General features: G+C 40.6%; 2 protein-coding genes and 1 long non-coding RNA gene across 6 annotated transcripts in view; 2 read left to right on the forward strand and 1 right to left on the reverse strand.

Annotated features, from left to right (window-relative positions):
• Positions 1-5,619, forward strand: part of fer1l6 (fer-1 like family member 6) — a 32,003-nt gene extending 26,384 nt beyond the window's left edge. For all 3 annotated transcript variants that reach the window (XM_028023694.1, XM_028023696.1, XM_028023695.1), the window contains 8 exons: positions 102-244; positions 1,958-2,046; positions 2,128-2,226; positions 2,740-2,860; positions 2,965-3,085; positions 3,162-3,319; positions 3,413-3,513; positions 4,580-5,619. In XM_028023694.1, the coding sequence (XP_027879495.1) occupies positions 102-244; positions 1,958-2,046; positions 2,128-2,226; positions 2,740-2,860; positions 2,965-3,085; positions 3,162-3,319; positions 3,413-3,513; positions 4,580-4,760 (1,013 nt within the window). In that variant the 3' untranslated portion in view covers positions 4,761-5,619. The remainder of the gene's footprint in view (positions 1-101; positions 245-1,957; positions 2,047-2,127; positions 2,227-2,739; positions 2,861-2,964; positions 3,086-3,161; positions 3,320-3,412; positions 3,514-4,579) is intronic.
• LOC114148427 (uncharacterized) lies at positions 5,129-21,815 on the reverse strand. Of its 2 annotated transcripts, none has more exons than XM_028023727.1 (10): positions 21,627-21,815; positions 19,073-19,506; positions 18,862-18,996; positions 18,160-18,350; positions 16,802-16,957; positions 16,216-16,303; positions 15,808-16,013; positions 15,633-15,719; positions 6,955-7,033; positions 5,129-5,896 (listed from the first exon to the last, which is right to left on the reverse strand). In XM_028023727.1, exons 2-10 carry the CDS (start codon positions 19,491-19,493, stop codon positions 5,649-5,651), a joined length of 1,611 nt encoding a protein of 536 aa, XP_027879528.1. In that variant the 5' UTR covers positions 19,494-19,506; positions 21,627-21,815; the 3' UTR covers positions 5,129-5,648. The 2 variants fall into 2 exon arrangements, with proteins under 2 accessions (XP_027879528.1, XP_027879527.1); XM_028023726.1 differs by having other exon boundaries at positions 18,160-18,368; positions 21,627-21,814.
• LOC114148472 (uncharacterized) lies at positions 16,286-17,653 on the forward strand. Its single transcript, XR_003596288.1, has 2 exons — positions 16,286-16,420; positions 16,940-17,653. It is a non-coding gene; the product is annotated as an uncharacterized LOC114148472 (long non-coding RNA).
• Positions 21,816-22,011: the final 196 nt, after the last annotated feature.

Here is a 22,011-nt window from a genome sequence, read left to right on the forward strand (position 1 = left end):
GACGAGTGAGTGAATACTTTTGGTAATATAGTATGTTGTAAAGGATAATAGATGTGCTGCTTCTATGTGCATGTAATTGTTTGCATTTGTCCTCGTCTTAGATGAGCCGGTGGAGTCGTATGAGCACCTGTCTCTAAAGATCCTGCACCGCTGGGCAGAGATCCCAGCTGTGGGATGCAAACTGGTACCAGAACACATCGAGACCAGAATTCTGTACAACAAGGCCCGGCCGGGAATGGATCAGGTACATCAAATCAAATGAGTTTTTTAGAATGTAGTGTTTGATATTCACATCACTTTTCAACATATCTTGATATTACAACCACCATTTTCCTTCCACTTCACAATTAAGCACTACCTTGTTTTGGTCTATCGCATAAAATACATAAAATACAGTGATTTATGGTTGTAATGTGACAAAATGTGAAGAATCTAAATAAATATTTGCTATTCAGTTTATGCAAAAACAGTTGCTGCAACAAAAAAATTAAAACAAACAAAAGATTCTATTCAAAAAGGCAAAAATATTCAGTCAGCAATAGTCCTGCTGTCTCGCCAGCACCAATAGTTTAAAGTACAATGGACAAGTTAGATTGGTTTGAAAAGTGGGAAAAAGGATTTCAACTGAGATAAAATGCATTTATGGAAACTATGTATCATTTCTGCACTAATGTGCTTCTCAACCTGGACGTCATGCATCAACCACCATTGTTTATGCCATCAGACTTTTCTTCAGATTAAGAGAAACAGTTTATTAAACAGAAAATGAACACTTGTGGTTTCAGTTGTTACAGTTATATGTAAATCTGAGTGTAATTTAGCCATACTCAGCGTGCAAAGGGAAAATGATGGGACCAAAAATGGTGGAGCCCCGTAGCACTTCAAAAGAAACAAAACATCAGAAGAAGAAACTGTAGCATAAAGTAAACCATCAACTAGAGAGAGAATGTGAACATTGTTTTGCTCCTGATTGGGACGTTGTAATGATCTGAGCTACTGAGTCAAATGGAGCTGTGAGGTCTAAAACTACGTGATGCACTGTGTGACTGTAATTGGCCGATTGCTGAAAAATGTTTAATAAACATGTTTAAATGGGTAATTTATGTGACAATCTTTGCAACTAGACTGAAAAAAAAAACTTTTTGAAGTACTACAGCTCTAAAAATTCCACTCTTTATAATATTACAGAAAGAAATGGATGTTTGAAACTGGAATAAGGTAGCAGGTCCAGACCGTGTCAGCCAGTCCCTAGTTGCTATTATAACAACTAATTGCTACTGGCCTGCAGAAGAAATGTCTATTGCTGTGTAAGACATTTGCTCTTATTCCAGTACCTATGAAAGCTTAACCATAATGGAGTTTTTTTTCTCCTGTAAATTCAACACAACTCATCCCAATTTACTGAGTCAGAAACCCAAAAAGACCCTGGATCAATGAGTATCTGATAAACAGACCTCAGTTGTTGTCTGACCAGATAGCCATTGGCACTTGGAGCACCACATGGTTCTGTACTTTCCCCACTCCTTTTCACTCTAGACTTTCAGTACAAGACAAGTCTCTTCATCTGCAGAACTACTCAGATGACTTTGCAGTCATTAGATGTATCAGAGACGGACAAGAAGCTGAGTAGAGAGCCGGTGGAGCACTTTCTGCCAATCATCGTTGCCATCATTGGTCTGTGGAAACTTTGCTTTGTTTAGACTTGTAGGACTTTCCTTAAACCGTTGAATTCTGCTCTCTAGCAGTACGTCCTTCAATAGAATCTCAGTGATCACAGGGTCAGGCAGCCTTACGTTATGAAGCAGGATGATGATCAAAAGAAAGTCCACCTCTGTGGCTCAAAAAAGAAGGTCTAGTTAAAGCTCAGAGTTAAAACCAATTAAGGTTCTGTGACTTGGTCATACAAACTTTCAAGTGTGCAGCAAACGAAGTTCTCTGTTTGTGTTTGTGTGTGCAGGGTCAGGTCCAGATGTGGGTGGACATGTTCCCAATGGACTTACCACATCCAGGACCCCCAGTGGACATTTCTCCAAGAAAACCAAAGGGGTGAACTTTGACTGTTTTCTAACACCAAACCTGGTCAGAGGGGTTGGGGATGGGGAAGGTAACCCATTAATCTGTTAACAGGTACGAACTGCGAATCATCATCTGGAATACAGAAGATGTGATTCTGGAAGACAGTAACTTCCTGACCGGTCAACAGTCCAGCGACATCTACATCAAAGGGTACAAACATATCATCTCCCCCTGCATCACTTTATTTTGCACAATTTGTTTCCTAAATCCCTGTTGAGCAACGTTCTTTCTGCAAAATATCCTGATATAGAAGGAAGCTGATAAACTGAAGAACATTTCTTCTCCCTCTGGATAAAAATACATGAAACTCCCGAAGCTCTGATCTCCCTCACAGTCATGTTGGGGTCATCAGCTGTTAAGATTTTAGAACTTTGCATTTTCCTTTATTGCACTTAAGAGACCAAAATGATTTTCTCCATGGTAACATTTTTAGGTTGCTTATTCAACTTGCAACAATTGCTTGGTTCAAATCATTTCCACTTTACACATACCAACCACATACATTGGTAACAGGACAGACTTTGAAAACATTTTTAAATTCTGATTCCTGTATAACCCTTTTTCATACATGGCTTTATGTATTTTTCTAATTCACAATAAATTCTGTTAGTTTTCTTTCAGAACTACTGATCCTGAGCCCAGCTTCTCTCTCTTTCTGTGCAGCTGGCTGAAAGGTTTGGAAGATGACCGCCAGGAAACTGATGTCCACTACAACTCTCTGACTGGAGAGGGAAACTTCAACTGGCGCTTTGTGTTTCCCTTTAGCTATCTGCCTGCTGAAAAGGTACACACATAACAAACCATGACGGGACACGGATGATGATGTTTTATACCAGGAGTTGTGGGGTATTAAATGGACGAGAGGTCTGGACCTCCTTTCTTCCTCAGGTGGTGGTGGTGAAGAAGAGAGATCACATCTTCTCTCTAGATAAAACAGAGCAGAAGCTTCCTGCCATCCTCATCATGCAGGTCTGGGACTTTGAAACACTCTCCTCTGATGACTTCCTAGGTGGGTGTGTATGACCATTTCTCCACGTGTGTGTGTGTGTCTGCGTGTTTCATGTGTTTGGTTGTGTGCGTTCAAGGCACGCTGGAGTTGGACCTCCATGCATTTCACCGTGGAGCAAAAACAGCCAAGTCATGTAAGGCTGACATGATGACAGAAGTGACAGACAGAATCTCCATCTTCCAGCAGAAGAGAGCTCGAGGCTGGTGGCCTTTCAGCAAGTCTGGAGAGCTCACGGTACCCACCCACACACACACACACACACACACACAACCACAGAAACCAACAGACAGTCCAGAACTGCTCACCATTTACTTGGAAAAACTGCAGGGAAAAGTGGAGGCAGAGTTCCACCTGGTGACAGCTGAAGAGGCTGAGAAGAATCCTGTTGGCAAAGCGCGGAAGGAGCCGGAGCCACTGCCCAAACCAAAGTAAGAGTAATAATGAAGGCCTTGAGCTTGTTCTGCTAAACTGGGTTTGAGAATTTGGCAAAACTAAAAAAAATACTTAATAGTTACATTTTTGCCTGTATAGGGTTAGGGTTAGGACATTTAAATACAAAAACAGCTAAGCATTCTACAATACAATACATACAAGTTTAGTTTTTTATCTGAAGGATACAAGATTGGAAACACTCACAGACCAAAAAGCAGACTCAAACTACCAACCCCGGGTTGAACTTTGTCAGGTACTGCTGAAGCTGCCTACTGCTTCAGGTGACCTTTAGTGGGATTGACTGTTAGATGGTTCAGCAAGTGTCTGTAAAACTGACCCCAAACCATTTGAGTTTGTAATCCTGTCAAGACTAAAATATAATAATATAATAATTGCACCAAGATGCTTATTAAAATTATTAGAACTGGAGAAACATTTTGGATGAGGTGAAATGTCTTCAACAAGCAAGAAGTCAATTTTCCTTCTATTGGAATATTTAGGATTATGTCCTGGATTACTTGTAATCTGCAACAACAAACCTCTGCTGCTTTTATAGAATAGAATATACTTTATTGATCCCCAAGTGGAAATTGCTTATTTGTTGACAAGGTGCTCCATCTAAGGTATTAAATAGTAATACAAATATAACCATAAGACATAGTTCATAAAATATACAGTATATATATATATATATATATATATATATATAAATTATGTAAATTAATAAAAGGCATGCACATGCAAATATGTAATCTATAAATAAACTATAAGTGAGTACAGAATAAATTAGAATTCAGTAACTCAGACTTGAGCGTTGTAAAGCCTAATCGCTTAAAATAATTTTGCAACTTTCTCTGCCACTTTTGTGCTATGAAACCACCAGCTCAAGTCATCAGTCAGCAGCCAATTAACTGTTTGATGTCCTTCTAATTTATTGAGATTCTACGGTAGAAAACCAAACCTCGCTGCTGTTTCTACATCTACTGTAGACAACGGAGAAGTGCACAGTAAGAGGAGCAGTTAGAAATACTAACCACTAAACCAAGTGTGTTTGTCCTCCAGCCGTCCCGACACGTCCTTCTCCTGGTTTGTCAACCCTTTCAAGTGTTTTTTCCACCTGGTGTGGCGCAACTACAAGAAGTACATCATCATCGCCCTGGTCCTGTTGATCACTGTGCTGTTCCTGGCCCTGCTTTTCTACACCCTGCCAGGAGCCATCTCTCAGAAGATTATCAACGGATAACACTGACTCAAAATACATTTACTTGGAGAAGCTATAGACAAATATTCAGCCCCGTCAGTCTGATTTGTGTGATGTAAAAATTTAAACGGATGTCTCAAACACCCAGAGGCAAAAACCTGCTTGAGTGCTGATGTAGTTTAGCAGACAACTGAGGCCAGAGCAGAACAGAACCTTCAGAGTATCATGACAAGGAGCCGTCATGGAGGAAAAGTGGAAAACATTTTGCTGGCTCAGGTAAAATGAATGAGCCCTGCTTTTTTGTGTTCTGACTCCATGTTTTGTACAAACTAACTCCACATTGCAGGGAGTAATAATAATAACACTGGTTTGCACTGGGAAAGCTTTTGAAATGAACAAAGAGCACATAGTTGGAGGAAAACAATATTTATTGGAATTAACTTTTTATTACATCAACACTAAGCATGTAGAGCAGGGGGCCAGTCCTCTAGAGCCACCGTCCTGCAACTTTTAGATGTATCCTTACTTCAACAGACCTCAATCAAATGGCTGAATTTCCTCACCAACAGTCATTCAGCTTTGAACAGGCCTGGTAACGAGACATTGATTTGACTCAGGTGTGTTGGAGCAGGGAAAGTTGCATCCCAGTAGCTCTGGAGGACTGGAGTTGAGCATCCCTGATGTAGAGTAACATTAGTGATGCTTTGAGTAATGCAACCCAAGATTCTCTGTATTGTGTAAAAAAAAAACTGATTAAGAACATATTCATCTAATGCATTATTTAACATGCTTTGAATCACAGATTGTGCCTGTAGAGAAGCGTTTTAGAACCTGTGCTTTATTCTTTCGTTTTGTACGTGGTTAAGGTGCTTTTTGCTCTAAAATAAACTCCATGCTAGCATGCTGACTCTGCTGTGTTTTACATGAAGTTCACTGTGAAATATGAACATCTGTCAGTAACATGGCCCGCGGCGACTGGCTGATTTGATCATAGGAAGAGGAAGAAGATGATGATGATGTCACAGTGTGCTCGTGCGGGGACATGTTAGGGCCCCGCAGGATCAGGGAGGAGGAAGGAACGGCCGGCAGGACGGCAGGAATGGAGTTTCCAGAAACGGTGCTGAGGAAGCTGCTGGTGTGAGGAGATGATGAGTTCTGTCTCTGCTGGTTGTTGGAAGCTGAAACACAAGATGAGACCGATGTGTGTTCAATGCTTCACAAGGACAGAATTTTCAGAGAACAATCAGGCAGACAAATGTCACCAAACTGCTTCTGCTCCTAAAGCAGCCAAAGTGGTGCAGCTTGTTCCATTAGTGATCACTTTTCTGCCATTACTAATTTGCTTGCTAAATTTATATCTATTATATGTTAGAACTATGTTCAAATTATCCATTTTACTTGACTCCGGATCTGCTTGACAGCATAAAGGTTTATATACAGTAACTGTAAATACTAGCAGGAAGAGATAAAAGGTTTTTGAGAGTTTTGTTGTAGTTACAATCCTTGAATAATATGTTAATATTATTTCTCAGTTCATCTCTGACTTACTGTCACAGGTAACATTTAACTGGTAATTGTCATGCATGGACATGTACTTAAAGAAACAGCTTATAGGGTTTTTTAAGTGATGTTCTATCTATGGGATAAAAAAGTCACCAAATGAAATCAGCTTTATTCATGTTTTACACAGACATACTTTTCAAGGCTGTTGCTGTGACTTTACAGCGTTCCTAAAGGTTTTCCATGTAAAAGTTAGTTTGAGAATATCCCAGACTAAATTCTTGTGATTTTTTTAGACTTTTACGACATTCTTGCCTTTTCAATATTCAAGTATTTACTTTGTCTTATTGTCTCAATATCAACTCAATATTTGTGAATTTATGAAACAACTCAATGCTGAGAATGATCTCCTATGTTTTCTTTTTCTTCTCTCTGTGTGTAGGTTTTGAAAGGGGCTTAATGAGCAAAAAATATGGCAAAATTCTTTGCAAATATTTCTGTAGTAGCACCATAAAAACATTGATTTTAATAGCAAAAAAAAAAATCACAAACACAATCCTAAATGACTGATTTGTTCATTTGTTATGTCAGTAAATATTGACAAATATTTAAAATTATGTTCTAAGTGCATTAATAAAAAAGCATTAATATGGCCCTATTAGAAATAGTCTGCTTCTTTTGTATCTGCTATAAAAGCTGCTTTCCAAGCTTATTGTGTAATCATGTCTTATCTTACCACATGGAGTGCCATGCTGCTGATGCTGCCTGCTGACAGAAACACCAGCCTGAGAGACAACAGCAGCGCCCCCTGGAGCCTGACAAAGGAACAAAACATGGAATTATTATTGCATCTTGATTTGCATTTTCTGTTGAGAAAAAAAATTAGCACTGCCCCAGCAATAAATGTTTTTGCTTTTTTTTTTTTTTTTACTGTTACACAATACTGTGAAACACTATTCTGCAAAATGCCATAACCTGTAACGATACAGCTTATGAGAACAATTTAGAACAGTATGGATATTAATGTGTTTACCACAAGTTGTTCTTTATTGAAGAATTTTCAAAGCTTGAAGTTAGACATCATGAAAGAGAAATTGGTGAAATGATTCAATGTCCAAATATCTGTTTGTTGTTCTTTGTAGGAATGACAGGAGAAGCAGCAACTAACTATCCAGACTGGAACCAATCAATCGACAATACAGCGTCAGTAGGTGGAATATCTTTTTTTTAATGCTCCTTTAAATCAATAGAGCCTGTACTTTGATGGGGCTTTTAAAGTTTGATAAAAATCAAATAAATGTTAGGGACACATAATAATAATAATCATCTATCAGAGAACTGGCAGCCAATTTTATGATCATCCCAGCCCACAGCATTATTATGGATCAGGTCTCAGTTTAAGAGGTCTAATACACCAACTAGAAAATTCCTGAAGAAATTTAACTGGGGCCTGCCAAAGTGTGCCCGTCGGTTTGGACCCAGTGTTCTCATGCTAAAAATTAGCATCAATGCTAAAGAAAGTTGTAATGTAATCAATAGCATGTGAAGAGTAACAAGCATGTTGATGAACCTGGACTTGCACCATTCAGTATGTTGAAATTAGTGTATAAGCTAAAATTAGCCAAATGCTAATGTAGGCCTAAATGCTGTCAGTAGCATGTGGGGCATCATTAGAATGTTTTCTTAGATTGACTTCCTACATTCAGTGATGTAAACATGGCTAATATGTAAGAAAAATAGATAAAAGCTTATTTTAGGGAAAAGGCTAATACTAATGCACTTGACCTAAGAGAGAAAGATAATACAGGCTAATATTATTGCACCGCCTAAGGCGGTGCATTAACCAGGGGGGAATATTAAGGCTTTTATTTAGAAATTTTAAGTAAGCTTCATTTTAAATGTCCAAACTAATCCCATGAGTAACACTGGTTGGTTAAAATCAGTTATATAATTTCCAAAACAGCAATTACCTGATGTAGAAAATGTCAAGGCTTTTATTTTGAAATTTTCATTAAGCTTAATTTTAAATGGCCACACTAACCTTGTGTGTAACAATGGTTGATTAAACTCAGTTATAAAATGCCCAAAACACAAGTAATTCTAAAGGCAGGCTCATTCCTCTGTAGTAACTGACAGTTCTGCCATGTTGTAGTTCTGTAATAGTTAGAACTATAGTGATGCGTTTTTGTAGTCCTAATCAGCGCTCTGCCCTGCTCCTTGTTCTGTTGCTATGGTAATGAAGCATGTCTGTCTAATTTATTGAGACTCAACGGTAGAAAACCAAACCTCGCTGCTGTTTCTACATCTACTGCAGACAATGGAGAAGTGCACAGTAAGAGGAGCAGTTAGAAATACTAATTGACAGAATTAGCTGACAGAATTCTATCTGTTTGAGCCAGCCAGTTTGACTGAAAAAAGCAGTCCAAACAACTGTTTCCCATTCGGGAACCGTGATACATATTCAAAAATCGTTTGAAGGGTATTAGAGGGCTATTTGTCGTCTCTGATAGTCCTGCGACTCATATCTCTACCTCACTCACAGTAATAACAGTGATGAGACAAAAATGTTGTGCGCCGAGGTCTGAAATTTTTCAGAAATACATGGAAGTGAATCAGTGAGATCTGTCAGTTACCCTGGTGCGTGATTTCGCTCTGAAGCACCTCGTCAGAAAACCGTAAGACCTAGAGAAATTTCGAAAACATTTTACTGGAGCAGGCATGCGTATCAATGTCATGACGGAATTTGATATCGATAATACGATATTTGTGAGCGTGACGGCGATTTCAAAATTGTTTTGGGGTCAAAAATACACTTCATTTCACACTAACGATATTGGTGTTGGCAGTTGGTGTCAGTTACACTCTGCGTTTCGGCAGTTGGAAATTTTGCACGTTTTTTGCTTTTTACGTCGCCATCGTAACTCTGATTGCCACCAAAAGTAATAGCTCCCCTCCCGGCATCGAGCCGCACATTTTGATACCACTTTTGTGGGTGGGGACACAGCGGTACGAGCCGCATTAATGGTGATGGAAGAAGTCAGTCACTGCTCTCCTCATGCATTGCTATGGGCAGGCCCCAACTAGAGGAATTAAAGGGTGACAGAAATCGAGATAAGAAAGAGTTGATCAGAGTAAAATTGTTGGGACGCTGAAAGGTTTGGAATGACTGAGAGATAAAGAACTGACTGGTGGGAGAGGTGGAGACGTGAGTCACCGTGGGTCTGAAACTGAATCTGTTACGATCCCGAAAACAAGTAAATGGACCCCCCAGCGCTCCCTTTGCCCAGTGTCTGGATCTGGGTTGGGTAATTGTGGGGGAAGTATGCCTCAACGCTCATAAGCCAACTGTCAACGTCTACAAAACGCACATTCTGTCCAACCGACGTCCATCTCAAATTCACTCCTTGTCCTAACAGCATCAGCCTCAAAGAAAAACCATGCTACGGCTGGAAGCACAAGAATAACTTGGTTAAACACAGCTCAAAACTTCATGCAGCAGAAGAAAAGCTTGGAGAGAAAATTTTTGAGCGCACAGAGACTGACAACCAGCGTGCCCTATCCTTTGAGGATGAAACATTCCTATGGATAATGGAAAAGGAAGTTCATCAGGATGAAAACAACAACTGGGTTGCTCCTTTACCGTTCAAGTCCCCTCGCTGGCCACTTCCAAATGACAGAGATCAAGACTGTCTAGACTCAGGTAACTGAGACGTAACCTAAACAACAAACCCCAAATGAATGAACAGTTCTCAGAGTTTATGGACAAGCTGTTCAAGAACCATCATGCAGAGATCGCTTCACCCACCGTCGATAACACTGAATGCTGGTACCTTCCCATTTTCAGGGTATACCATCCCCAGAAGCCCAGTCAGATACGGGTTGTTTTCGACTCTAGTGCAGAGCAGTGTGGTGTGTCACTCAACTCCGTATTGCTAACGGGCCCAGATCTTAATAATGCCCTCCTTGGTGTGCTGATTTGGTTTAGGAATGAGCTCGTTGCAGCCACTGCTGACATCCAGCAAATGTTTTACGGATTTCTTGTCTCACCAGACCACAGAGATTATTTGAGGTTTTTGTGGCATGAGGACAATGACTTGTCAAAGGAGGTCCAGGAGTACCGTATGCGGGTGCATGTTTTTGGTAACAGCCCGTCACCGGCGGTAGCCATCTATTGCCTACGAAGAGCCATTCAGAAAGGCGAGACAAAGTTTGGAACAGATATGAGACACTTCGTTGAGAGACACTTCTACGTGGATAATGGATTGATTTCGCTTCCCACTGAATCAGCAGCCATCAACCTGCTCAAGCGAACATGTGACTCCTTGGCTGAGTCCAACCTCAAGCTCCACAAAATTGCCTCAAACAGTGTCTGAGTCATGCAAGCCTTCAAATCAGAAGATCTGGCCTCTGGCATCAAAGATTTGAGTCTTGGTGATGACCCACTACCAGATCAGAGAAGCCTAGGAATGTGCTGGGACATAAACACTGACTCATTCACATTCAAGGTAGCTGTTAATGACAAACCCTACAACCGCCGCAGGGTTCTCTCAGTAATTAACAGTATCTTCGACCCCTTGGGACTTGCATCTCCAGTCACAATAAAAGGCAGGCTTTTGCTACGTGAACTCTCAAATGGAGTTGAAAACTGGGATGCTCCTCTCCCTGCAGACAAAATGGACACATGGGAAACATGGAAATTATCCCTCCAAGACCTGAGCAGCCTGAGAGTGCCACGCTACTATGTGCCAGGATCCCATTCCAAGTCCACTTACACTGAATTGTGTGTTTTTTGCGACGCTTCAAGCTGGGCTATTGCAGCAGTAGCATACTTGAAAACAGTCAATGCAGAGGGACAGTGTGAGGTTGGATTTGTTTTGGTTGGAAAGGCAAAACTTTCACCACAACCAGAACCTACAATACCTTGCCTGGAACTCTGTGGAGCAGTTCTAGGAGTGGAGATAGCAGAGCTCATTCTGGAAGAGCATGACCACAAACCAAACACTGTTAAATTCTACTGTGACAGCAAAGTGGTTCTTGGGTACGTGTGCAACGATGCAAAGCGCTTTTATGTCTATATACATAATCGAGTTCACAGAATACACCAGTCTACATCCCTTGAGCAGTGGCACTATGTCACATCAGGGCAGAACCCAGCCAATCTAGCTACCAGGTCAATACCTGCACCCCAGCTCATGGACACAATGTGGTTTAAAGGACCAGACTTTCTTTACAAACTACCTGAACCAGAAACACATGAGTCTTTCGAGTTGATCAAACCTGACATGGATGCTGAAATCCGACAAGTTTCTACTTTTACCACGCAGGTTCAAGAGAATGGACTCACACCAACGCTTCCCAAAATGGAAATCACTGGTACGTGCCATTGCCTTCTTAATTCACCAAGTTCGTTCTCACTCATCAAGCAATGCGTCAAACCCTTCATGAAGGGGCTGGCATGAATGTAGACAGCCTCACTCTCCAAAGGAGCTGAATGCTGCCAGTAATCTCATTCTCCAGTCTGTTCAGAAGGATGCTTTTCCTGACGAATACACTTCTCTCCAAGCCAATCAAACTGTCCAGAGCTCAAGCTCCATTATAACTCTTGACCCCTATATGGATGAAGGCCTCGTAAAAGTTGGAGGTCGCCTCAAACATGCTTCATTGGACCCAGAATCCAAGAATCCAATCATTCTCCCAAGCAAACATTATGTGTCAAAGTTGCTTGTCCTGCACTATCATGCCATGGTTGTGCATCAAGGAAGGCAGTTCACAGAAAGTGCGGTTAGGCAAGCCGGTCTGTAGATTGTAGGATGCAAAAGACTGGTCTCATCTGTTATTCACCATTGCATAACATGCAAGAAACTCAGGGGAAAATTAGAGACTCAAAAGTTGGCAGATCTTTAACCTGAGAGACTCAACCATTGCCCCCCATTTTTATATGTCGGGTTGGACGTGTTCGGCTCCTGGTCAGTGGTCACTTGACACACACGAGGAGGAGCAGCACAAAGTAAGAGGTGGGCAATACTTTTTACGTGTATGGCCACAAGAGGTGTACATATTGAAGTCATTGAATCTATGGACACTTGCAGCTGCATAAACGCAATACACAGATTCTTTGCAGTACGAGGTCCAGCAAAACAAATGCGATCAGATAGGGGTACCAACTTCATTGCAGCAAGTGTGGAGCTTGGTATGACACAAACAAGCAAAAACCCTCCCAACATTGGCAGCTATCTTCACACTAACAGTTGTACATGGGAGTTCAATCCCCCACATGCCTCCCACATGGGTGGTGTCTGGGAAAAGATGATTGGGGTGACTTGCAGAATACTGGATTCCATGCTCCTGCTGAACAAACACACCCGTCTGACACATGAAGTGCTTTGTACCCTAATGGCTGAAGCATCTTCTATAGTCAATGCAAGACCCTTGGTTCCTATCTCAATGGATCCTTCCTCACCATTCCTGCTATGTCCTGCAATGATATTGACCCAGAACCAGGACGTTCCTTCTCCACCAGGAGATTTTTGTGGAAAAGACATGCTCAAAAGCCAGTGGAAGCAAGTGCAGGCACTCGCCAATGAGTTTTGGAGTCGCTGGAGGAACGAATATCTCAACACCCTCCAATCAAGACGCAAGTGGCATAGATCGCACCGCAACCTTCAGCCAGGTGACATTGTGTTGTTGAAGCAAAATCAAGCACACAGAAACGAATGGACAATGGCCATCGTCACAACCACTTTTCCAAGCAGTGACAGAAAAGTCAGGAAGGTGGAAGTGAGGACATCATCTCTGGGCATCTCTAAGACTTATTTGCGTCCCGTCTCAGATGTTGTTATGCTCTTAGAGACTGAAGTGACTGATAAAAAGTAATGGCATCAATAATGTCAGGTGGGGAGTGTTCTGCCCAAGGCTAGAAGTTAGGAATATGTTTTAATAATTTAATTTAAAAAACTTCTACTGTATTGGTTTATCTGTATTTTATTTATTTATTTATTTATTTTTTTAGCAACATTCAACCTGAAGCAGGCAGCACTAACAAGACTTTAGGCAAAATATTGCAGAACTTCACAAATTTACACTATTATGTCAAACATACTATATAAAATATATATCTCCGACTAAACTGTATTTTATTTTGAAGGGGAATTTTGAGGTGGCAGTGCATTGCCATACTAAAAATCAAAATAAGGAACAACAAGAAGTTTTAGCTTGACGTCTGCACGGTCGTTTGCCAATTTCAGCGAGACGTCTTTGCTCTTCATTGCAGATGTTGCATCCGGGTAAGATTGGTCTTTGTACCTTGGGAGATTGGCGAAGATAGGGGAAATTGTCCCTTTGGACAGATCTTTTTTCATTGGTCCGGTCTTCTAATGGCACTTTTGTTAGAGGAGAAGTTGAGACAGACTCAACTGTTTCCTTCTTGCCGCAAACTTCCCCAGCCGGAGAAGTTTGCTTCTTAGAAAGATTTGAGAAATCTTTCCCCAGGAGCGTGGTCTCTACATGGCTATTGTCTTGTAAGGCATTTTTTGTGAAAGCAGAAGATGTCTTTCCAGACGGAAATATGTGATAACTCTCACTAGAGCCTGATAAGGAGAAATCCTGATCATGAAAATCGGAGGAAGCAGAGGAATCGGAGGAAATGGAGGAATTGGAGGAATTGTTCCCTACTACAATATCCTCTTCAAGGAAATCAAGGATATTATCATCTGAAATCTCACAGCAAACGTCCTTAGGCAGGGAAGTTTGCTGCTTTCTAGCTGGAGAAAGATCAAAAACATACGAATCGAAAATATCGTACTCAGAGACGATATTGCACTGGTCCTGAGAGCTAAGTTGTTTCTCTGAGCAAACTTCCCCAGCCAGGGAAGGGTTGAAAAGAATGGCATCAAAATCGTCGTACTCCGTGCATTCGTCCCGATAGCTGCTTGTTTCAAAAGTGATTCCCAGAAGCAGTTTGTTAAAAACTTTCCTCACTCCTGTGGTGATCAAATATCTGGCCCCAAAAGTCAGGGGAAAAAACATGGTGGTCAAGACCTCTTCCATCCTAAAAATCGTTGAAAAACACTGTGCTGAGAGTCAAAGAGTTGCTTGTAGAATACCTCATGCTTTGAGATGGAAGCATCCATAATCTCAGGAATGTCTTGCTTCTGATCGTTGCTATGGAAATGGTCAGATCAGTTCTGAATGACTCAAACTATTAACCCTTTGCAACTGCGTCACTTAATCATTTGAGGCGAATGATTAATCATGACAGACGTCAGAAGTTTATATTTCAGGAGGCTGGGGGTTAAAACAGGGATTTTAATAGTTAAATATTAAGTTTAGATTGACAATAGTATATTAAAACCATTAATTTAAGTAGGTTTTTTATCATTCTATCAGGCTTAAACGTTTGAATCATACTTGACTTAAAAATATCTTAAAAGTAAAATTAAATGTAACTTACAGGCATTTGCTGCTGGTGTTGTTGTAAAATGTGACAAGAAACTTTGCCTACTTGGACAAGAGCTACAAAGAAATAATTTTGGTTTAATAATTTTACATGTTAGCATAAGTAAAGAATAAAGAATGATCCCAAAGAAATGATGCTGCTGCTCCATATTTGATGGGTTGTAAACAACCCACTCCAACACATTTGTTCTGTACGCTGCGGAAATGAAAACATTAGACACAATACTAGAAAATTCCTGAAGAAATTTAACCGGGGCCTGCCAAAGTGTGCCCGTGGTTTGGACCCAGCGTTTTGATGCTAAAAATCAGCATCAATGCTAAAGAAAGCTGCAATAGTATGAGGAGAATCACAAGAATGTTGACTAACATGGACGTGCACCATTCAGGATGATAAAGTAAATGTATCAGCTAAAATTAGCGAAAATGCTAATGTTAGCGTGATTGCTATCAGTAGCATGTGGGACATCACTAGGATGTTGTCTATAATTGACTTCCTCCATTCAGTATACTAGACATGGCTAATAAGTCAGGAAAATAGCTAATAGCTTATTTAAGCTAAAAGGCTAATGCTAATGAACTGCCTTGTAGAGCAAGGCAGTTCCCTAACCTGAGAGAAAAAGATAATGCAGGCTAATATTATTAACCTGAGGGGCATATTGAGGCTTTTATTTTGTAATTTTCAGTAATACGTTAAACAGGTCTGGTCCCAGCCACACGGAGCACTGATAGTATAAAGAGAACGTAGATTGTGGACGAGGTTTAAATGAGGAACCTTTGTCTAACAGGCCAGTTACACAGAGAGAAGCTGGGATAAATCATTTAGCTTGAAAACTGTGTGTGGAAACATTTTTCCACCTACATCCAAATCTGGAAACAGTATAAACAAATTCATATTTAGAAGCTTGTTTGTGTGCAGGACGGCTGATGTGTCCACAGTGTAAGAAGCCAGTTTGGACTAACCTGAGTCTGGTTCAGACAGGCCTGCAGTTTCCTCTTGGCTCTCCACCTGGCTACCCTCAGCCTGGTCTTCTCTCGACGCTCACGCACCTTCAACGACATAGCCTCATCATAATCCAGTACGACGTTTCCAGAGCATAAAAACCATATTTGTCCCAGGATTAAAAAGCTAACTGACCAGGTCTGCCAGCAGCGGCTGAGGTAAGCTTTTCTCCAGCTCCCGCCGCCTGTTCAGGTTTCTCCTCCGCAGCTCGTTCCGCCGCAGTTTGTATTCTTCGTACAGACTCAGGTCTTTGGTCCAGGGCCGCACCGCCTGCCGGGGCAGACCGCCGGGCTGCAAGGCTGCAGCAGAGGGCAGGGAGCCGGCCAACTGAGGCAGAGTATCTGAGAGGGAACACACAACATTGTTCCTTCCACTATGGAAGATTATTTTTTACAGATCATAATTCTGCCTAGTCCAGTATTATGTTTATAATGTGATAATGTAGATGTAATGTGAGATTTTTACTCCAGTAGTATTGTTTACTGTGCAGTGATAATAAATAAATTTAATCTAATCAAAACACACACACAGAGATCTACTCACAGATGCAGGATCCAGCTGGGCTGAAATCAGATCCCAGGTGGATCTGACCTGCTGACGGTCGTGTTGGCTCGGCCGCCCTCCTTTGGGTCTGCAGGAGGAGAAAGAAAGAAAATCTACATCCTATTGACTGGTTTTCACTTTGGTGACGATGGACTGCATCTGAGGACGTCTGTGTGTTAATGTGCGGTGACATCGTCATCCCCAGGTATGAATGTGATTATTGGTATTTATTTCCAAATTTACTTTCTACTGCAGTACATAGTGTTACCACAAGGGGACAAACCTTGAATTGAAGTTAGTCCTTCTACCACATGCCATAATCTCCTCCCATCATCCTCCCACAGCTTTGTAGCAGTTGGTGAGGTGATGGGAGTGTTCCTACAAACAGCACTACATGTGAAGTTACAGGAAAATTTTGATCACGGAATCACAAAACGTAACTGTGTCAATCTAAAAACCAAAGCAGAATTATTTCTAACACAGCCGGTGTTACAGCCGCAGTATGTAAATGTAAATGTATGTAAATTTGGATTTGGAAAGTATTCCCTCCACAACAGTAAATAAGTGAGCAGGGACTACTGGTCACCTCTGGCTGTGGGGGTGGACCGCGCTGCGCCTGGCAGTCCAGCAGCAGGGTGGCCATCACTTCCTGTTCATCTGCTGGCTCCTCCTTAATACAGATCACCTCCTCTTCTTCTTCCTCCTCTTCTTCTTTTTGTGACAGCTGGACCTCCTGCTTCACCTGAAGACAATCAGCACCATCTGAGGAAATTTTCAAGATTCTAATTTGAATCCTTAAGTATTTCTGTGAATAATGTACTGTAATTTAGTAGTATGACCAAAGACAAACACACAGGTGTTCCAAGCAGAACACTTCAGACTCAGATGAAACAAAGCTCAGCTGCAACACTGAATCAGGTATTTTGTGGCGCCTTTTCTTTTTGAATTACCCAACATTAATGTCAGAATGGTTTGAGCTATGTAAATGTTTTCTTATTTATTGAAACTGTCGAACACTAAGCAACAAATACATTTCAAACCAGATATTATCATCCACTGTAAAAAAAAAAAAATCTACCTTTTATTCTCGCTGACTGACATTAAATCCACCCAAAACTTTCCAGTTCAACATCAGTTAGAATCAGAGTTGGGCAGTGACTTGTTACATTTACTTAATTACATTTACTATAGTAAATTATAATAGTAATTGAGCACATTTCTACTCCCTAGTTGAGTACATTTGTTTGAAGAAAATTACTCTGGTTAAGACCAGAGTTCAGACTTCAGTCTTGGTTTGATTAAGTGAACTCTGTGGTGTGGTTCAAATGAATGTGTGAACGCCAAATGGACCGGAAACCGCTCCAATAGCAAGAAGCCAATACCAATAGCAAGAAGCAGGGCATTCTGGGTAAATACAACCAAAACAAAACCACAAGGCTAGCGCTAGCGAGCGAATTGGGTCATCGTCTCTCACCAAAGACAAAGGAGAAATTCTACAACTGCTAAAATCTACTCCATTCTTGTTTGTATTTGGTGAAGTCTTCTTCAGAGTTTTTTATGTCGATTCTTTCAGTGGTTCTTGGTGCAACGCCACCACATGCAAGGAGGGGAACAGGTTTTCTCAAAAGGTTTGTTTTCTTGACCCAATGCAGTGAGAAGGTGAGACATTCCAGCTGAAAATAGAACAAATATTGCAATTTTGGTCCCTAATTGAGTCAACTGGACTATTGGGTGTGAAAACACCATAAAAATGTTCTCTCATTATTTTTGGTTTACCAAACAGAGATAGTGGTAACCCTATACTGATATAAACCTTATTAGCAAAACCTCAAAAAGGCCACATCTCTTCTTGTAGATGTAAATATTTGGTTTCAATCCAAGGTAAACCTTTTCCTGTCCAGCTTAAAACAAAACATGAGCTAATTACTGGATGTGTGCTGTCACCTCTGGAGCAAAAGAGGGCAGCATGGAGCTGTCAACCTCTGGGGACAGTGGGACAGGCGCTGGCTGTTGCCCTGACAACAACGTCAGGGTCCTAATAGAATCAGGACCCTCAGCACATCGTTCTGTTGTAGGCTGCATGGTGACGGTCCATTCCACCTGGTCCACATCCTCCCTCTGAGGTCCATCATGCACCGAGTGATGAAATAAAACTGCATAAGAAACAAGAGGTTTTAGTCCAGATCCTGTCTGACCATTAGACAAACTTCAGCTCACATCAGAGAAACTACAGGTGGAGAAATGCATCGTTCAGCAGAGCGGTGTGCAGCAGCAGCATATATACCTCCTATGCCTAGGCCTGTCACAATAAATCAATTAATCACATGATAAATGAAAAGAACTCAATCATTTTCACTTGCTTGATTTATTGTTTTTCTCGTTTCTCTCTCTTTTTATCAAAAACTGAATGATAAAAGTCTTCAGTCTGGTGTTTTAGTCTTCTTGGTTTTCTTTATTTATTTTGGATATTTCAAATGTCTTCCAGTTCTACTGTTTAGATATTTATTAGAATTTAAAGTTTATTGATCCTTGAGAACGTGTTCTTGCATTTCTATGCCATTATTGCTAGTACACAACTTGAAAATGGTCTCAAAACAATATTATCGTTTATCGCAATAAGTTCTGGGACAATTTACTGCGCTGTACCTGCGCTGCTGTCCACAGACTCGCCCACAGTGAGTGTGAGTGGAAGCAGCAGGTCCGATGAGTCGGAGCTCGTCGCATCTGAAGGACAGCAAACTCTGACTGCTCGTCTGCTTGTGCTATCTGACGAGGTGCATTCTGGGAACAAAACAGAAGCGAGCAATGAGACTCTGAAGGCGCTGAGGCAAAACATACACACCTCACATGTTCACACCTTGGCTGCTGCTAAACAGTACTTCCTCTGCAGACTTGTGAGCTGGACGGGGTACAGGCAGCTCTGCCTTCCCCCTCTGCATGCGGGTGAAGGCGGACGGCTGGACGCGGATCAGCGCGGAGGCTGATGCCCTCTGCTGCAGCTCCTCCTCCACTCCCTGCCTGTAGTACTTGAGCTTCAGCTCGGTGTAGTGCAGCTTGGCTCGGATGTTGTCGTTCTCCTTCTCCTTCAGGGCCTTCTCCCTCTGCAGCGCCATGACGTCCCTCTTCATCACCACCACCTGAGCCTTCAGTTCCTCAAACTTCACTCCAACCACTTTGAGCATCTCGGCCAGCACCGTCTCCACCGCCGTGTTCACTGCTCGCTCCACCACCGTGCCCATCTGACCCCGGATCAGAGACACGGCTATGCTCACATCCATCTGAAAGATTTACCTGCATGTAAACAGCAGTTTAGAGGAGAAAGAAAATCTTTATATTGGTAAAATAATATGAATATGAATGCATGTAAAGTAAAATAATAACTGAGATAATCCTGGTGGCTGTCTACTCATTGGGACTGCAGCTTTCTGGCTGATTACAAATCTTTAAAAAGCCAGTACAGATTTTTCATTGAAAACAGTGTGGTGACTATTCTGAATGCAGATGTGCAGAAGTGACCTGGTGGGCAGGTCAGCCAATCAGCCCTCTATTACAGCAGAGCAAAAGGGGACAGAGGCTGATTTTCAGACCTTTATGAAGGTAGATTAGATCAGTAACAATGTAATAAGTATGAGCTTGACTGCTGATCAACCAAAATTAAGAAATCAGGGCGGATTTATCAGTGCATCCCCACTATTTATACAGCGGAAAACAAATATGCAGATTTCAGAAATCTAGAAATGATTCCACTAAGTGAGAAAGGGTCTCATTCTGAGGACAAATGAGCATGGTTCTTATCAAAAACACATCATTTTGCAAAAAAAAATAATATTGAAAACTGATCAATTTGCACACAATCTTCCTGATATAAAATATTGATATCACTATTCTATAGAATTCAGCAGGTGTTTTAATTTATCTTTTAAATGACCATCTATATTTAAAATGGCTTTCTATTGGGAGCAAAATTAAGATTAAGATTATTGCCATTTCCGCATCAAGGTACTTGTTCCCAACCAGCAACTCTAATCAAAATAAAACTTTTACTTTTTAAATGAGGCAAAAAGTTATAATGTATTTATTGAACTGAAATAAATCTCAATTTTTAGGTGTTTGATCTTCTGCTCAATAGCCAGAGGTAACTAATAAATTGTTTGCTGATTTTAATCATCAGCTCTTTTATTGGTGCTTCCTTGCTCGTCATTAAATTACAAACCCAATCCCATCTATTACTGGTAAGGATTATTGATTCAGATAACTTCAGTAAGAAGTCAGAAAACTGCTGACTGCATTCACTGAGGGTCTTTGTAATTGTTGTCATATACATCAGCTTTATTTTGCATTTTAAAATACCTTGCAAAGAAAAATGCTCTAAAAATAAATCTCTATTTACTTAAATTGCTTACTCTTTAATGCCATCTGGTGGTCAGAATCTGAATGGTATCCCGTTGAATTTTAACAGAATATTTATGTCAGTATTTGAAATACAGTATGATGACCTACAAAGGATTAGACTTGTTGCAATTTAATTACAAAAGCTAATTAAATTGCTTTTAATTAGCTAATTAAATAAACTTTTGTAATTAAATTACAAATTAAATACAGTATTTGTATTTCAAATACTGTATTTCAGTATTTGAAATACAGTATGATGAACCACAAAGGATTAGACTTGTTGAAATGTAATTATTTAACCGTAGCATTATCGATCAAATATTCCAAATGATCCCGATGTCTCCAATTTGATTCTCAACAAAATTTGTTTTTGTGCAATAATAAAATAAATAATCTCTACCTAACTTAGTATCTGGAAGCAAAAACGCAAATAATTTTGTGTACTACGACAAAGAAATCCAGGCAGAAAGGGACTATAGTTAGTTACATAATGAAGAAAGTTCTGAATAATAAACACTGAGAGAAAGTTGTGATTCACGTTAAATACTTTATTTGTGCTTTTGGATAATTGCAGCCGGTGTTTTTCGTTAATGATAATTAACAGGTTTCTGAAAGGCATGTTGACATGGAGAGCTGCTCCTTCAGTCATTTGAATTCGGTGAGAAACGATCAATTTCTGCGTTCCGGAAGCGTCAACATTCAGTCAGAAAACCACCTTTACAATTCATACTGTCTGCGCTTATTTTACAAAGGCATTATTTCTGCCTTTGTAACTGCAAACTGTTTGTAACTGCAAACAGTTTGCAGTATGTTTGCAATACACAGTCTACATATTTAAGACTGCAGACATATTAAGTCTGCAGTCTTAAATATGTCTGCAGTCTCAGACTTAAACATGATACAAAATCCAATATATATATGGCAGCTATCAATAAAGCTTCTTTTCAAATTCCTTTACGTTAAAGATCCTCACAACTAAACAAGCTTCCTCTGTTTCTAATGGCGACAGCTTTACTTACCGTCAGTATTCTCACACCAAGAGGCTCTATCGCTTCTAATCAGTCACCGCCTTATACTAACATTTATTTAGTCTAAAAACATCGTAAATAAATGAAAGACAGCTTTTTAAAAATGATATAGCAACGCATCAGCTGTTATGCAAAAGATTCTTCTTCTCGCTTGTGTTTTTCTTCTTGTGGTATGTAAGTATGTGGTAACAACTTAATAATGTACTACCGCCACCAGCTGGTAAGAAGCGTGAACCAAGATTGTAACATCTACTCGCCTCCCTGCGGATCATTTCCCTCCAGCTAGTAAAGCGCCACTCATCCTTTTCCTCTTTTCAGACTCAGCCTGTTATTTACAAACCCACATTACCCTGCAGCTCCTTCAGGACCCCAGTCC

Source organism: Xiphophorus couchianus, chromosome 7, assembly GCF_001444195.1.
Source record: "Xiphophorus couchianus chromosome 7, X_couchianus-1.0, whole genome shotgun sequence".
Lineage (NCBI taxonomy): Eukaryota > Metazoa > Chordata > Actinopteri > Cyprinodontiformes > Poeciliidae > Xiphophorus > Xiphophorus couchianus.

What these genes read in the sequence shown, in the direction of transcription:
- LOC114148427 (XM_028023726.1), bottom strand. Translation starts at nt 19,493, where the DNA reads ATGGATGTGAGCATAGCCGTGTCTCTGATCCGGGGTCAGATGGGCACG. An exon ending in ACTGTTTAGCAGCAGCCAAG is followed by an intron (nt 18,997 to 19,072) that starts GTGTGAACATGT and finishes TTTTGTTCCCAG; the next exon opens with AATGCACCTCGTCAGATAGC. An exon ending in CCCAGCTGGATCCTGCATCT is followed by an intron (nt 16,014 to 16,215) that starts GTGAGTAGATCT and finishes GTTCCCTCTCAG; the next exon opens with ATACTCTGCCTCAGTTGGCC.